The 17,202-nt window shown below is 46.5% G+C and overlaps 1 protein-coding gene across 1 annotated transcript in view; it reads left to right on the top strand.

The window, feature by feature from the left end:
* KCNU1 (potassium calcium-activated channel subfamily U member 1) overlaps positions 1-17,202 on the top strand; it is a 260,592-nt gene that overhangs the window by 38,740 nt on the left and 204,650 nt on the right. The window contains exons 7-9 of the mRNA XM_088453055.1: positions 7,846-7,921; positions 15,286-15,453; positions 17,066-17,157. Coding sequence (XP_088309181.1) covers positions 7,846-7,921; positions 15,286-15,453; positions 17,066-17,157 — 336 coding nt within the window. The remainder of the gene's footprint in view (positions 1-7,845; positions 7,922-15,285; positions 15,454-17,065; positions 17,158-17,202) is intronic.

The raw sequence follows: 17,202 nt of genomic DNA on the forward strand, positions 1-17,202 counted from the left end.
CGAATGGGAGTTACCTTTACGGGTAGATTCTCATGTTACACGCCTAGTGAGGAGTGCTATGTTGCCCATGCCCTCCAGGTCCTCTTTGAAGGAGGTTCCAGATTGCAAGGTGCAAATATATCTAAAATCCAATAATCCCTTGCTGGAGGGGCTTCCAGGCCGGCTATGGCCGTGTGCTGGGGGGCCAGAGCCATGGAACACTGAGTAGGTAACTGGATCTCTGCACACTGACTCTCCAGCAGAGCAGGTGGATAGTGGCAAATTCTCAGAGACTTTGCCACGTTCATAATGAGACGGTCTTACATATAGCCTACTCCTTTCCAGAATCTCCTCGGCAGCAGTAGCGGCTTGCCGCTCCCTGTGGTTGCGCTCTTGGAAAGCGGACGCAGATTCCATTTGGAATGCTTTGCCTTTTATGGGACAAGTCCTGTTTGGCCCTCGTCTGGACGCAATTGTGGCCCTGCAGGCAGCAGCTACGTCTGCGTGTCTGCCATCGGCTACAGTCCCATCAGGGTCTGGGACTTTGTCTTTTCGGCCCTGTGAGGCCAGGGTAAGTCTAAAATACAGCTTTCCAAGACAGTCAGTAGCCAGGAAATCTGCTCAGCCATAAGAACAGGCTTGGAGTACAAGACATCCTACTCCCAAGTTGGACTATAAGCCTTCAGCCTCATGGGACGGGCCTCCTCTCGGGAGCCCCCAGAGTTGGAGGCCGGCTTCTCCAGTTCGTCCAGTGCTGGTGTCTGACCACCACGGACACTGGGATAAGAGAAGTATTTTCTTGAAGGTATGTCCTTTCCTCCCGGTAAAAGCCTCCCAGAAGGTTTTTCGTTACAGGTCTTCTGTCAAATCAGGACAAGGCCCTGTAATTTTTGAGGGTGTTACACTCTATGCTCCAGGCAGGAGTTATAGTACCTATTCCGTTGCCCCAAAGGGGAACGAGGTATTACTCCATCCTCTTTCTGGTACAGACACCCAATGGGTCTTACCAGGACATTCTCAACCTCGAATCCTTCAACAAATTCTTAAGGGTTCCTCGGTTCGGGAGGGGGACCCTGCATTCCATCATTCAATGGAGCCTGGGAATTTTGTGGTGTCGTTGGATATATTCAGGGTGACTACCTGAATATCCCTCTTTTCTTAGCACACCAGTGTTTTCCTCAGGTTTGCAGTGGTCGATAAGCATTTCCAGTTTCTGGCATTGCCCCTTGGTCTGGCCTCCGCGCCTCACGGTTTACCAGGGTCATGGTAGTTATGGCAGCCCACCTGCGGATGCAGGGGGTCCGCTTGTTACCCTATCCGAGTGACCTCCTGTTGTTACCACGGTCTCCAGAGATACTTCAGTGCCATATGCAACGGACAATATCTGTGTTGCTATGTTAGGGCTGACTGATAAACTGGAAATGGTCCTCTCTGATTCTTCACAGAGGATGCTCCATATCCCAACATCTGAGGATCTTTGTGATTGAGGGAAAGATCTCTGCATTACAGGCAAAGGTACGCAGTTGCCTGCAGAGTCGCCGAGTGTCTATTCACTTGGCAATGTGGTTCCTGGGTTCCAGGATGTCGCTGTTCGACATGGTGGAGAGTACCCAGCTTCACTCTAAAGAACTTGATCCTCTCCGGATGGGATGGGTTGCCCCATAGGATAAAGTCAATAGGCTTTCCCCGGAGGTTTGTCTCTCTCTGGCCTGGTGGCTGCAGAGAGCTCACCTAAACAAGGGGCACCCCCTTTGGGATTGCGGACAGGGTCCTTCTGACGACGGACGCCAGTATCTGTGGCTGGGAAGCATGACGGGTCCACACTTGTTCCAGGGCAGGTGGACACCAGTAGTTTTTGCACTTCCCATAAACATCTGAGAACTCTGAGCAGTATTCAGGGTTCTCCAGCATGCAGGACAGGTCCTCCACGGAAATACCGTGCAGGTACAGTCTGACAACGCCATCATGATGGCTTATGTAAACCACCTAGGAGGTTCCCGAAGTCAGGCGACACTAACAGTGGTGTCCCGAATCCTGGCTTGGGTGGAAGGCTATATCCCTGCCGTCATCGGCAGTGTTCATTCAGGAATCCTCAGATGGAAAGCAGGCTTTCTCAGCCGTCAAGACGTGCATTCAGGGAAATATCCTCTTTATCAGGAGGTGTTCAATCTTCTGGTGAACAAGTGGAGCCTTTCAGAGATGAGACTCTTCTGATAGACGTAGGTAGGTCCAGTGGACCTTCCAAGTTGTGTACCTCGTCCCTCAGTTATCCCTTCTTCCTCCAGTAATAGCAAGAAGGAGGCACGCTCCTGCTGATAGCTCCAGCGTAGGCGAGATGGCACTATTACTCAGATCTTCAGAGCCTCTCAGTTAACACTCCGAAGCTGTTGCCTCTATGCCCGGACCTGTTGTCTCAGGATCCTGGCTGATACCCAGACCTGGGTTGTCTGTGGTGGAGACTGCCCTCTTAAGGTCTAGGAGTTTTTTCCAGCTCTATAGTTAACAGGGGCTCTGTCCATGCTAAGAGCTCGGACGTTTTTATCTGCAAGAATTTACCATTAGGTATGGTATACTTTCTTTCAGGTGTCACCATAGAGGCTAGGCTCCTCGGGTATTCTGGATATCCAGAGGTTGGCTTTCCTACAGGTGGGCTTAGATAACGGTCTTCGCCTTGCTTACCTCAAGGTGCAGGTTTCTGCCCTGTTAGTATGGTTTCAGTGTAGGATTGCTACTCTTCCTGATGTCCGCACCTTTGTGCAGGGTGTACGTTATATTCAGCATCCCTTTGTTCCACCTGTGGCTCCTTGGGATTTGGCTGTGGTCCTTAGGGCTCTCTGAGGACCGCCATTTGATCCACTGGGCTCAGTGGATTTCAAATGGCTTACGGCTAGGACTGTATTCCTTCTGGCTCTTAATTTGGCCAGTAGGATCTCAGAATGGGAGGCTCTGTCATGTAGACCTACCTTTTTCTCATCTTTCCTAGGAACAGGGCAGTGCTTGCCTTTACTTCCCCAGTCCTGTCTGCTGGTGAGGCCTATTTGACTGTGGTACGGGCGCTAAGAATTTAAGTTGACCGTACCAGTCCATTTAGGAAATCAGACTCTCGGTTTTGTCCTTTCTGGCTTCCATAAAAAGGCTTGGCCTGCCACTACGCTAACTTTGGCAGGATGGATTCACGGGTCTTCCTGTTCCATCCTCTACTAAAGCTCTTCCACTAGGTCTGTGGGTCCTTCGTGGACAGCTCGACGTGGCGCTTCAGCGGTGATTGGCAGCCACGTGGTCATCTGTCCATATTTTTGGTAAGGTATTATGCTTTTGATACCTTCGCCTCTCAGGATGCTTCCTTTCGGCGGCGGATTCTCCTTACAGCACAGGAGCGTCCCCACCCTTAAAGGATACTGCTTTGGGACATCCCCAAGGTATCCTGTGGATACCCTATGGACCCTGAAGTAGAAAATATGAGATATGGTAAGAACTTACCCTTGTTATCTCTATTTCTACGAAGTCCATAGGGTTCCACAGGACTCCCGCCCTGTCACACCTGTACTGCAGATGGGCTTTGATCTGGTCACCGGTTTCTCCGTCTCCTTCTGGTGAGAATGTGATTCTTGTGTGTTCCAGACTGTCTTCTCTCTCTTTTTTGCTCCTGCTCCGGCCTATGGCTTGTTACGAAACTGAGTGGCCTGAGGCTCGGGGGCGGGGTATAGGAGAGGGACCCCAGTGCATCCTGGGAGGCTGAAAATTTAACTGTGGTGCCTGGATGTCTGCCGCCATCGCCTATACCCCAAGGTATCATGTGGAACCCTATGGACTTCGTAGAAATAGAGATAACAAGGGTAAGTTCTTACCATATCTCATATTTTACCTTTACTTTTTTTATATATATTGATCTGCTCTAATCCCCAATGACTTTCCCAGACTGATCCTCACAGTTCCCCAACGAGATAATGGTTGGGTGCCAATCAGGAGTGGTGTCTCGTGCATCAGAGACCGGCAGCCAATCAGGAGCGGTGTCTCATGTGTCAGAGTGGCTCAGTGTTTTGTAAATTTGCTTTTTGCAGAATTTATAGTCTAGGAATAGAACTGTAACAATGATGGTCAATTTGTTCTGCTTTATGGTGCAATTGTTCAAATTGTTGTTATAAAGACAAATTGCACTGGTGACACGTGCAAAAAATATGCTGCCAAATACAGAGGGTCTGATTCAGACCCGCTTGCGAGTGCTGAGCGCTCGCAAGCGGGTCGATGTTGGCCCAGTGCACATGCGTGAGACCCGGATTAGCGACGGGCAAACCGTCACTCCGGGTCTCGTACCAAAGGGGGCGTGCTGTCGATGTTGAGTGATAGCACGCCCCCTTTGGTGGGCGTGCCGGGGGCGTGGCTGCCCAGACGGAGGCGTTCCCATGGGAACGCCTACCGTCTGGGGCCGGCCCCACTGACATCACAAGTGATGTCAGTGGGAGTGCTTTCGGCTCTGATAGAGCCAAAAGCACTCTAGGGCTTGCGGCAACGAGACCCTACCACAAGGATCTCGTCGCAAGCCCGATGGTCACAATGGTCTTGACCATCACGACCATCTTCCTGGCCGCTCGCTATAGCTGTGGGTGGTCACCCACAGCTATACGAGCGGCCAGGAGGCCGCTCTAAAAATCGGGAAGGCCGGCCCTGATTCAGAGCGAGCGCGGAGAATACATTTTGTAATAGTTAAATTGCAAGATGTATTGAAACTACACTCATTGATTTATAGTATTTTGCCTTTTGCTTGCTGATTTAGGGCCCTATTTCTCAATATTATTTTTACAAAACAAATGTGAAAAAGGGTGTTTTCACACCCGTTTCACATTATTTTAGTATCACATAAATTTATTAAAGGGCAATTAGAGTAGTTTTCATGAAATACCACTCTATGGACCTGATTCAGACCCACTCGCGAGCGGCTGTCCGCTCGCAAGTGGGTCGATGTTATGCACTGAGCATGCGCACGACGGAGGGAGCTCCGACGTGCGCATGCGCCAGACGCGACGAGCGAAGGAAAGTCCTTCGCTCGTTGTGTCCGATCAAAGGGGGCGTGCTGTCAATGTTGATTGACAGCATGCCCCCTTTGGTGGGCGTGCCTCCCTGACGGGGGCGTTTCCACGGGAACGCCTCCCGTCAGAAGCCGGCCCACTGACATCACTAGTGATGTCAGTGGGAGTGATTTTGGCTCTGATAGAGCCAAAATCACTCCGGAGCTTGCGGTTGAAAACCTCAACCGCAGGCTCCGGCTCGCAATTTCGATGGTCGCGATGGTCTCGACCATCGCGGCCATCAAAAAGCACGCTCGTATAGCCTGTGGGTGGTGACCCACAGCTATACGAGCGTCCAGGAGGACGCTCCATGAAAATGGAGCCCGGCCCTCATTCAGAGCGTGCGCTCTGCTCAGAGCGTACGGCTCTGAATGAGGGCCTATGCCCTTTAATTTGCATATTTTTAGTAAGCAGATCGCATGTCCCATACTAGTAATGGTAAATGTGATCTGCCTGAGATTTACTAAAAATGAATAGTAAAAAAATACTGGGGAAAGCCCTGTGATAATAACGCCACCTGGAGATGGCATTAACAGGCGTTTCCCAGGTGCCCCGACTCCTGCTCCGCTCTGACAGGCAAAGCCGAGAGCCAGCCCCATTGATCAGCTTTGTGGGTGTAAATAAACCACAAGCTGATCACTATATATATATATATATAAAACAACAACACTTGCACCAGGACCGGCAATCGGTGACCTCCTCTGACCGACGGATCAGCTGATGACTGCTTTCAGCTAAGAAGCAGTAAAGTGCTGGCCGGCACTTTCTTGCATCTCAGCTGACTGCAGCATCAGCTGGTCCTCCGGTCATAGATGGTCACCGCTCAGTGCCCGGTGCAGGTAAGTGTGATCTTGTTTTTCTTTTTACACCCGGGGCAGGGGACCAAGGCAGCAGCCACAGGGGTAGGGCAGATGGAGAGAGGTCAGCAGCGGAGGGGGGGGGTCAGCAGCGGCAAGCGGGCAGCGGTGGTGGAGGGGGGTCAGCAGTGGCAAGCGGGCAGTGTCGGTAGGGGGTGAGGGACAGTGGAAATGTTTAGCCGGGCAGCAGAAGTGGGGCCAGGGCAGAGGAGGAAGCAGGGTTGGCGGCAGGTTGAGGGGGGAGTAATGACAGTTGGTGTCAGCAAAGCTGGGCAGCAGCAGGGGGTCCAGGGCTCAACGGGAGCCAGGGAGTGGGGCTGCAGAACCAGAGAGCCAGGGAAGACAGGCAGCAGCAGGGGGCGCATATGCAGACACGTTCTACCTGTATTTTTTCCAAAGAAAACAGGGGTCTATTTACTAAGCAGTGTTAGGAGACAGAGTGAAAAGTGGTAAGTGATAAGGTGCCAGCCAATCAGCTCCTAACTTCCATCTCACAGGCTGTGTTTGAAAAATGACAGTTGGGAGCTGATTGGCTGGCACCTTATCACTTTTCACTCTGTCTCCTAACACTGCTTAGTAAATAGACCCCACAGTCAGAAGTGTGCCAAAGGGATTCACATGGACAGAGCTTTATCGCATGTTCTGTCCCAGCAAGGGATTTTTTTATACATTCCTGTGATATTTTCTAAATTTGCAATGCGAATTTCGGGAAAAATATCACACTACAACTGCATTTGACATGTGGATTGTAATAAATAGGGGCCATAGGGAAGATCCGCTATTGTCACTCACCCTCTCAGCTGTGTTGCAGTGAATCCCGTACTCATTATCAGACTTGTATTGCAGAATCCACTACTGTACACTATACAGCGCAAAAAATGTTAAAACATAAATTATTTTATATGGACAAAACATACTTAAGCACTCACAGAAATCAGGCTTGCCGACTTTCTGGCTACCCCTTCCGGGAGGGAGCAGCCAGATCAGCATGACGGGGGTGTGGCCAGCATGAGGAGGCGGACTACGAGTATTTGTGGGTGGGGGGCGGGGCCACGTGATCGCATCATTTTAGCCCCGCTACACAATGTCGATATTACAGGCATTGAGAAGCAGGGGGCGGGGCCAAAATGACGCGATCCAGCGTGATTCGTGTCACCGCCCCCCACGCTGAGGGCCTGTCAAAGGTAATTGTGGGGGGGGATAGGAGGGGTGTGTGGCAGCTGGGAGGATGCCTGCCTTCCCGGGAGGTCGGGAGCGGCACTCGATTTTCGGGAGTCTCCCGACCAAATCAGGGGGGTAGGCAAGTATGACAGAAATACAAAAAAAGATTGCAGCTGCTTTAGGAGTTAATCACCTCTTGAGGGTATATTTACAAAACTGTGGGTTTTTAGAAGCAGAGTTGTTGCCCATAGCAACCAAACAGATTCTAGCTATTATCTTGTAGAAGGTGCTAGATAAATGATAAGTAGAAGCTGATTGAAAACTGAAAGGGAAAAAAAAGAATATATGTCTATTCCATGCTCTTTGCTAGCTCTTACAATTCTAATTTCAAATACATTCAGTATAGTATGTTTTGTACAGAAGGCAGGGATAGTCAGCAGAGGTTCAGTAACGCAGTCTTGCACTACTGTACAGTACTGTCATACAGGAGCTCAGTGCCCTCTGCTGGCTGAACATGAATCATTACACTAGTAATTGTTAAATAGTCAGGGAGATTATGGATCTAATTGCAGTAAAATGCCTTGGTTCTGTGTCTAATCTCAGGAAAGTGTAATATAGTTTAATAAGGCAGAAAATCCTTTCAGTCGCAAGTGTAATATTATTCCTCCTCTATGTACAATAGCAAATAATCTTCCACATAAATCGCTGTGTAATGTACGTGCAGTGATAGTATGACTGCAGAGACAGATATAGAGTTTGATCTATCTCTCTCTTCCTGACAGCACTGCCATCAAACTCTCCAACCTCCTCGCTGTCTCCTTCAGCTGCTGGCTGACATCCGCAGGATTTATTCACCTGGTAAATATGCCATCTTCTTGGAGATCGATGAACTGTCTTCACATATGTTACTCTCCTGTACACTTCTATTGTGTACTCTATCAAAGCAGATCTGTCACTATATGTAAAACACACAGTTTTCTTCACATTATTAATACAAATGTCTGCAGGTAACTGTACCACAGGGGAAAACATGCTTTAAAAATAAATAAAATCATGTTGTAATCTCCCTCTTGAATAGGGTGTCTTCCATTGCATTGCAGAGTATTACATTATTATCCTTTGATGCCCCATGGCAGTCCTTGTAATGGTTAAGTTCCAATCTAGATAGGTGGAGACAGGTAGTTAAAAAGACACACGCCCTGATGATATATGTTGGAGCTCCTTGTCTTCTTCCCAATGTCTTTTCCTGTCTGTAGCTATACAGGTAAGTAGTGTGTTAGTTGTGCTAAAGGATGCAGGGGCTTACCTACTCTCCAGGGGACTCACCACTTCAGTGCTGCAGAACCATGGATTGGCTGGCTACCCGGGAGTTCAATTCTGCTGCAAAAGGAATTCAAATCTCCTGCATTCAGATGAGGGGTGTCTCTTGCTCAGAGCTTCAAGCTTTAACTACTGCTGATGGATTGGTTAGTGCTATGGTGCTATGACCCCGTAATGTCAATGAGGTCAGAGCATACACAATAGATTTATTCAGGACAAAAGGTCTCAGGAATACAGAATAATTGTTTGTACTTCCGATTGGGACTAAGAAAGGTCATGCCACTTCCAAACAAATCATTTCTCTCTCCTGCCTTGAACAAGCTGCTTCCCTATACAATGCCTCCCTTACTTCTACTCTTGACTCTGTTGCTCCGGCGATCACTACTCACCCTCGAAGATGCACACCTCAATCTTGGCATTCCAAATGCACCAGCCGAACAGCCGAGCGACAGTGGAGAAGATCACTCTCTAAGGCAGATTTTCTCAATTTCAAATGTATGCTCTCATCCTACAGTGCTGCCCTTTCCCTTTCTAAACAGTCATATTTCAAGAACCTCATCTCCTCCCAGTCCGCAAATCCCCAGCGTCTCTTCACCACCACCAACTCCCTCCTCTGCCCCCCCCTTCTTGTCTCCCCTCCTCACTCTCTGCCCTTGAGTTTGCTACCTACTTTACATGTAAAATTTATTCCATATGTCAGGACATCATATCCAACTAGTTTCCCAGCTCTCCACCTCCTCCTTTCCCCGATCACCCCCCCCCCCCATGCATTTTACAGACTCCGACATCCTTCTCCCCTGTATCTGGAGAGAAAGTCATGGCCCTCATTCAGTCCTCCCCCCTTCCACCTCCCCCCTTGACCCTATCCCCTCCGTCTCCTCCGCTAGCTCTCTCCTTCTGCCTGCTCCCATCTAGCCCATCTCCTTAATCTCTCCCGCTCATCAGGCACTGTCTCTTCTGCATTCAAGCTTGCCCTTGTCTCCCCCATTCTTAAAAAACCTACCCTTGATTCTAACATTCTCTCTAACTGCCGACCCATCTCCTCCCTTTTGCCTCCAAACTCCTTGAGCGTATTGTTTACAACCGCTTTACCTCTTTTCTTTCCTCTCACTCCCTCCTTGACCCTTTTCAGTCTGGCTTTCATTCTCCACACTCCACTGAAACTGCCCTCACGAAAGTCAGCAATGACCTCTTGCTGCAATAATCCAAGGGCCACTACTCTCTGCTGGTTTTTACACTGTGGACCACCCTGTCCTGCTGCAAATCCTTCACTCCCTTGGTCTACGTGATACTGCCCTCTCCTGGCTGTCGTCCTACCTCTCTGACCGATCCTTCTCTGTTTCCTCTCATGACTCCTCTTCACCCCTACAGCCGCTTACAGTAGGTGTTCCCCAAGGTTTTTTTCTCGGACCTCTCCTATTCTCCCTCTATACGTCCTCTCTAGGTGAACTCATCAACTCTTTTGACCTTAATTATCATCTCTATGCTGATGATTCTCAGATCTGCCTTTCCTCATCTGATCTCTCCCCCTCTCTACTGATTCGTATCTCCAACTGTCTCTCTGCTATCTCTTCCTGGATGTCCCAGCAATTTCTTAAACTTAACATGTCTAAGACTGAGCTGATCGTCTTTTCTCCCTCCCACATAACCTCATCTCATCTAGCCCCATAGTGCGCTGTCTTGGAGTTATCCTGGACTCATTCCTCTCCTACAAGCCACATATCCAGAACCTCTCGCAGTCCTGTCGTTTCCATCTCAAAAAATATTTCCAACATCAGACCCTATCTCACCCAGGATGCCACTAAAACCCTCATACACTGGCTGGTCAGCTCCAGACTAGACTAATGTTACCTCATCTTGTCTGGCCTCCCAAAATCCCATCTCTCTCCTCTCCAGTCTGTCCTCAATGCTGCTGCTCAGCTCATCTTCCTCTCCAAACACTCTACATCTGCCTCCCCTCTCCTACAAGCCCTCCACTGGCTCACCTTCTCTTTTAGAACCCAATTCAAGGTTCTCACACTCACTTTCAAAGCCCTCACCCAATCTTCTCACATTTACATCTCCTATCTCATCTCCCTTCACTCTCCTATCCTCCCTCTTCGCTCAACTAATGTACGCCACCTTTCATGCCAACTGATGACTTCCTCACACTCCTGCCTCCAAGATTTTGCCCGTGCTGCTCCCCTCCTTTGGAACTCTCTCCCTCTCCCCATCAGACTCTCCACCTCTCTACAATCATTCAAATGGGCTCTCAAGACCCACTACTTCATTAAAGCCTTCCAGCTCTCATCCTAACTTTCTGCTACATGTTCCTTCTTTCCCGTCTGCCCCATCTGTGTCACACCTGTTTGTCTTTGCCTCCCTTTTAGAATGTAAGCTCTTACGAGCAGAGCACTCTACCCTCTTGTGCTTCTCCCTACTTTGCTTTCATCTACTTCTTACTCCCCATTAGGGCACCTAACACTTGGTTGCTTATGCTCTGCTGCTTATGTGGGTGTTATGTTCACTAATGTTCACAGTATATTATCCATATCCTTGTCCTGCATTGTATTGTATTGTAAGTGACTGATCACCTATTTGTTTATGTAATTTATAAGGTGCTGTGGAACACCTGTGGTGCCATATAAATACATGATAATATTATTAATAATAATAAAAATGGATAAGAGAAGTAATCACACATGCTTTTAAGAACAATGGATAGAAGCTACCGAAATACTAACACTGTACTTGAGCTGCTGCGACCTATTATGCAAAGAAAACTCATAACTGTGGAAAGCACATCTAGTAATACCTTCTGCAGTCATTATCAGTTGGATGTCTTATAATCTATTGAGTCCTCCATCCTCTACTGTTTATGAAATATGTTCTCCACACAAGGCCTGATATCGAGGTTTACGCAATGCCGATATTTTCGCAGATCGAGCGATTGTTTGCCATTGCGCATGTGCAACGGTGCTGTGGTTAGAAGAACGCAAGGCATGTCTGACCGTTTAGACGCCATTTTACGTGCCTGCATTAGAGTGACGTGCGGGAAGGTCAATGGCTGAGGAGGCACACATGGAGATTGATTTGAGTGCTGGGAGTCTGTCTCACCCCCTACTCACTGCAACTCTTCCCTAACTACACTAAGCTTCAGTGTCCATTGATTCTCCAACTGCACCATTGTGTCTTTTCTGGCTGCTGCTGTCTGAGCTCCGATCTCTAAACAATGCAGTGCGCTTCCTGGTCACATGACACATCCAAGGTGTCCATCAGTTCTCAAGGCACGCCCCCCATACTTAGAGGCATGCATCTATTAGCTCTCTTTCTGTGCAGCTTACTGCCTGTGGGGTGGCCCCGCCCCCAGCTCTGCAAGCTGTGTCTGAATGTACAGAAGCGAGGCTGAGCTGTTGCTGCCTCATCTCTCGTCTCCCTGCTGTCCCAGGGAGCTCCACAAAGCTGGTGTTAACTATAAAAATTATTACAATAAACAAATATGTTTATAAGTTTTAAATCTCTTCTTTGTATTATTCTAATCATGTTTATATTAAATCTCAGGGGTATGACAGGGGAGGCTCTGCCTCACATGCCTACTTTGACTACACGTCTCTGATGCATAAATTAGCCATCGCGATCTCCTTCACAGCATAAGAGCTCTCTGCGTGTCAAGAGAGACGCAATGTTTGAGGCAGGTCAGACATGACTTACAAGCTATGTTGTTGCTCGATCTGCATCGATGTTACCGATGTTGATACTTTAGCACGTTGTTGGACGTATATGAGAAGGCAGCAGTGGGCGTCCCTATTCTCGGATAAACTTTGGAAGGCATTAGCATGTTTTAGCAACTGCGATCTGTGAGAGATAGTTGCAATTGCATACGTAAAGGTACATTACCGTAGTCGCTCGCAGCCACTTTTAACTCGCAGTGTGAGTGACAGTCAGGGTGCGTTTGGCGGAGGTAACAGGAAGAGTCGGCGAATAACGCAGGCATGTCACAACCGAATTTGGGGGGTGTCACGTGCTGTTTTTGGATCCCATACGGAAGTAATTCTGCAGGACCATAGGCTCACTCAGGACTGCAATAAACCAATTATCTGTGATGATGCTGCATCTTTGTATGCAGATGCTTGGATAGGCAAAGCCACCAGCTCAGTACATCTCCCGGGAGTCTGCGACATTTGCATATTTTCGCACAGCAGCTGCGTACACAGGCGAGGCACTGGCGGCATTTGTGTACAACTCTGAATCAGGCCCTATGATTGGCTTCCAATGGGCATCTCTAATCCAGGCACTACATGTTATGTTTGTACATAAGAGAACAATCTCAATTCTCATAGGCTATAAAAAGGAGCAGTTATCTAATGAGGGACACTGCCACCTCCCTCCTACTAGAAACAGCACGACAATAAATTAAAAGAGCACTATAACAATTTATACAATCCTAAATTTAGTAAATAAGTTATAAACTTAATAAGGCAGGAATTTAGATGTTGCTTAATTAGTAAACTTTATTTTACAGAAAATAAACAAAATATCAGAGAGACAAAAATATATATATTGATGGTTTTCTTTAACAGTGTACACACTTTAATTTCAAACTATTAGCAGAGTGACCAGGGTTAGGACACTGGATCTGTGACCTATTAAACTACTAGCAGAATTGGGGCTCTTAACAGTACTCCGAGCCCTGGGAGTACTGATGGTGCGGTGCTGGATTGGTGAAGTGCGCAGCAAAGGTGCTGGTGGCAGTTAGTCCACACGTGAAACAGCTTAACCTGTTCTTAGGTTTATTAACCAGACATAAATACAGGTGGGTGTGTAGAAACGGGGATAAAGCAGGTACAATATAACTGGATATTAGATGCAGCCTGGAGCGATTGCGTATGCTGGGCATTGTAGTGCGCCAGGTGGAATCAACATACTGTACACCCTAGTGGTGTGTAGCTATTCGCACCTCTGGCTATGCCAGGGTAGGCACCGTTCAGTGCTGACCAGGCTCTACCGGCGCAGGTGAGCAGTGCTTCCCTTTCTCCCCCTCCCCGACCCTTTTACCTCACTCCGCAGAGGTCCAAAGGCAAGGAGGGTGGTGGGGTGACCTGCTCCATGCTGATCGGCCCAGCACTGGTTGCAGTGAATGCTTGGAGATAATGTCATCAACAAGCGCCACTGAAACCTGCCGATCAGGCGGCATACGCATGATCCTGGATCACGCCGTTTACACTGCAGGGTAACATGGGAATGACCCGTGGCCGACCCTGCAAAGTACCCGAGTTGGAACCCCGAGTCCCTGGACCCGGGTGGATCCATTTACACTGACAAAAATCCTGGGTTGATTCGCGATCACGTGCATCAACCCAAAATTTTCAGGTTGGTGTAAAAGGGGTACAATTGTGAACAAACACTGTAAAAAAAATAAGACAGACAGAGGACCAAGCTTACAGTACAGGAGATTAAATGCTTCTGTACATATTGAATATTTGTTGAACTAGAATGCATTAAGTGTTTGCTGGGCTATATGATCACAGTGTTGGGCAGAGGGTTGTTTTAGTAGAGGAAGAGAACTCATGTAAGTATACAGCCGTGGCCAAAAGTTTTGAGAATGACACAAGTATTGGTTTTCACAGAGTTTGCTGCTTCAGTGTTTTTAGACCTTTTTGTCAGATGTTACTATGGTATACTTAATTATAAGCATTTCATAAGTGTCAAAGGCTTTTATTGACAATTACATGAAGTTTATGTAAAGAGTCAATATTTGCAATGTTGACCCTCCTTTTTCAAGACCTCTGCAATTCGCCCTGGCATGCTGTCAATCAACTTCTGGGCCACATTACTGACTGATGGCCCCCCATTCTTGTTTAATCAATGCTTGGAAATTGTCAGAATTTGTGGGGTTTTTGTTTATCCACCCGCCTCTTAAGGATAGACCAGAAGTTCTCAATGGGATTAAGGTTCCTTGCCATGGACCCAAAATTTCGATGTATTGTTCCCCGAGCCACTTAGTTATCACTTTTGCCTTATGGCAAGGTGCTCCATCATGCTGGAAAAAGCATCGTTCATCACCAAACTGTTCATGGATGGTTGGGAGAAGTTGCTCTTGGAGGATGTTTTGGTACCATTTTTTATTCATGGCTGTGTTCTTAGGCAAAATTGTGAGTGAGCCCACTCCCTTGGCTGAGAAGCAATCCCACACATGAATGGTCTCAGGATACTTTACTGTTAGCATGACACAGGATGAAGACTTTTTCAGGATGGCCTGGTGTCCAGATGGGCAGCAAAGAAGCTACTTCTCTCCAGGAAAAACATTAGGGACAGACTGATATTCTGCAAAAGGTACAGGGATTGGACTGCTGAGGACTGGAGTAAAGTTATTTTCTCTGATGAATCCTCTTCCAGATTATTTGGGGCATCTGGAAAAACGCTTGTGCTGAGAAGGAAAGGTGAGCGCTACCATCAGTCCTGTGTCATGCTAACAGTAAAGCAAGAGAGGGCATACTGCAGTCCCATGTTTTTCCCCATACTACCGTTGCCAGTCCTCTCCTCATTCAATTTCAGTGCTCCTAGCAGTGAGTGTAGGAGGGGTGCTCTGTGATAATGCCAGTATGTATGATATTCTCACTGAGTTAAGTCACTATTTTATTTAGTTTTTATTAATAATGTTCAAAACTTTGTGGATAACAAGTCTCCAAATCAGAAATCTCTGCACTTACTGCATCTCACAAACCTAAATTAATATGCATTAATCACATAAAGGTGTAATTAGTTCCATAAATGTATTTTGTTAGATGACGATGCAGATACGAAAAGTACAGGTTACTGCAATAGACTGCCCTGAGACTTTGACTATTTGGATAGCGTGGAATCAGTGTGCATTATGTAAATGTACTTTACTTACTGTACTTACAATGGTGATTTTACTACAGCTGGAGAACTCAGGAGACCCATGGCTAGAAGACAATGACCACTACTTGAATTATTTTGAGTGTATTTACCTACTAATGGTGACATTCTCAACCGCTGGCTACGGAGACATTACGCCTGAAACTACCTTGGGACGGCTTTTCATCATTCTCTTCATTATTGGTGGCATGGTAAGGACTTTCCCTTTCAAGAAAAATTACTGTCAGCAAAAAGATCAGCTGAGGGAATAGCATAAACTACTGGAAGAACAAAAACAACAAAACCAAGTAGTAACCTTAATTGGTGCTGATAAGTAGATGACAGATTGCTGCTGCATCAGCAATTATGTAGCCCTGAAATTTAGCAAAGGAGAAAACAGGTAAATGAGCAGCGCTATATTTTAGCTTGCAATGAATAAGTCTATCTAAACTAATTCATAAGTGTTGCATAAATTAGTTCCAAAGGAAGCGTATGATAAATAAGATATGTGATGCAAATTAATCACTCATGTGTGGGGAGAGGGAGAGAGAGATTTTTAGACTAAATTACATATAGTAGAGTAAACTTTCCCGGTCTAAGAGTCTCATTTGGAAAAACTGATACAAAATAGGACAATGGGCCACAGAAGATCAAATTCTTCTATTCATTCTGCAAAAGGGGCGATTGTGGGATTTAATTTCACAGAAATATTGGTGATTAAAACATCCAATCTCAATGTCTGTTTCATGAGCACCATTGTTTCAGTGGAAGTCACTGCAGGACTGAAGTGGACTAGTCGCCTACTGTATGTGGTCTACTTTAATACTGGAGTTTATAAAGAGTATTCATTCAGTCTACAACTATGGTAGGTATCACCAAGATAATGAAGCACAGGTTACATATTTTACTGTGTATTAAAACACAATCCCTATTTATCTGAAAATGAGAGTTGCAATGCTTAATTTCTCTTACACGTAAGGAACAAGACCTAGGGGTCTATTCAACAATAGTGACGATGTTGCCCAGAATATTATCGGGCAACATCGTCACGATTTTTTATCAATTATAAATATGTATGGCTGCGATTCAATATTTGGAGCAAGGACAGCGGTTGCGGTAACACGCTGTCCCTGCAATGTTACAGAAGGCATTATCGGTTTCCGAAAACAATACCTTCTGTTATTGCTACTGCGCATGCTCAGTCAGGCGCTCAGTAACAGTCTCCGTCCCGGCTTTGAGATGACCGCGGAGGGGTAAGTGCATCTCCAGCCTGTCCAAAGGGATTGACATGTGTATACAGGCTTTATATCAGCCTGTATACATGTATATTTATGTGCTTTTATATTTAACATTTATATATAAATGTTAAATAAAATAGCACATAAATATAAATGTATATAGTCTAATATAAAGCCTGTATACACATGTCAATCAAGTTCAGCAGCTTTAACAAGCTCTAGAGTGACTTACCTGTCAGCAGAGACTGAGCAGTTACAGGCTGCTGCAGGGACTTATGGGAGATTTTCCCTCTGTCCCTGCAGTTTTCGGGACATTTAATGTCATTTCTTTATTTAACGCCATTCTGAGATGGCGTTATATAAAGTAAGGATTTTTAGAGTAGTTTAACTCTTTTTGCTATGCTGAATAGCAAAAAGCGTTACAGCACTGTAGAGATCAATGGCTGATCCCTACAGTGCTTGATTGATGCGGAGGATTTCCACATTATTTATGTAAAAAAATTATTGCTGAATAGACCCCCGTGTCTTTTTTATATAGCTGTTTATTCTGCAGATAAGTATTGATTAAGTTGCATGTACCTTGTAGGTTCTGTTTGCCAGTCAAGTTCCTGAAATTGTGGATATTGTAGGAAGCCACAAAAAATACAGTGGATTTCATGTGGTTGCAGGTGGAAGAAAGTAAGTCTACATGAAAATAAACCATTAGAGATATTGTATTATTGT

Source organism: Taudactylus pleione, unplaced genomic scaffold (assembly GCF_031769625.1).
Source record: "Taudactylus pleione unplaced genomic scaffold, aTauple2 ptg000567l, whole genome shotgun sequence".
NCBI classification, from domain to species: domain Eukaryota; kingdom Metazoa; phylum Chordata; class Amphibia; order Anura; family Myobatrachidae; genus Taudactylus; species Taudactylus pleione.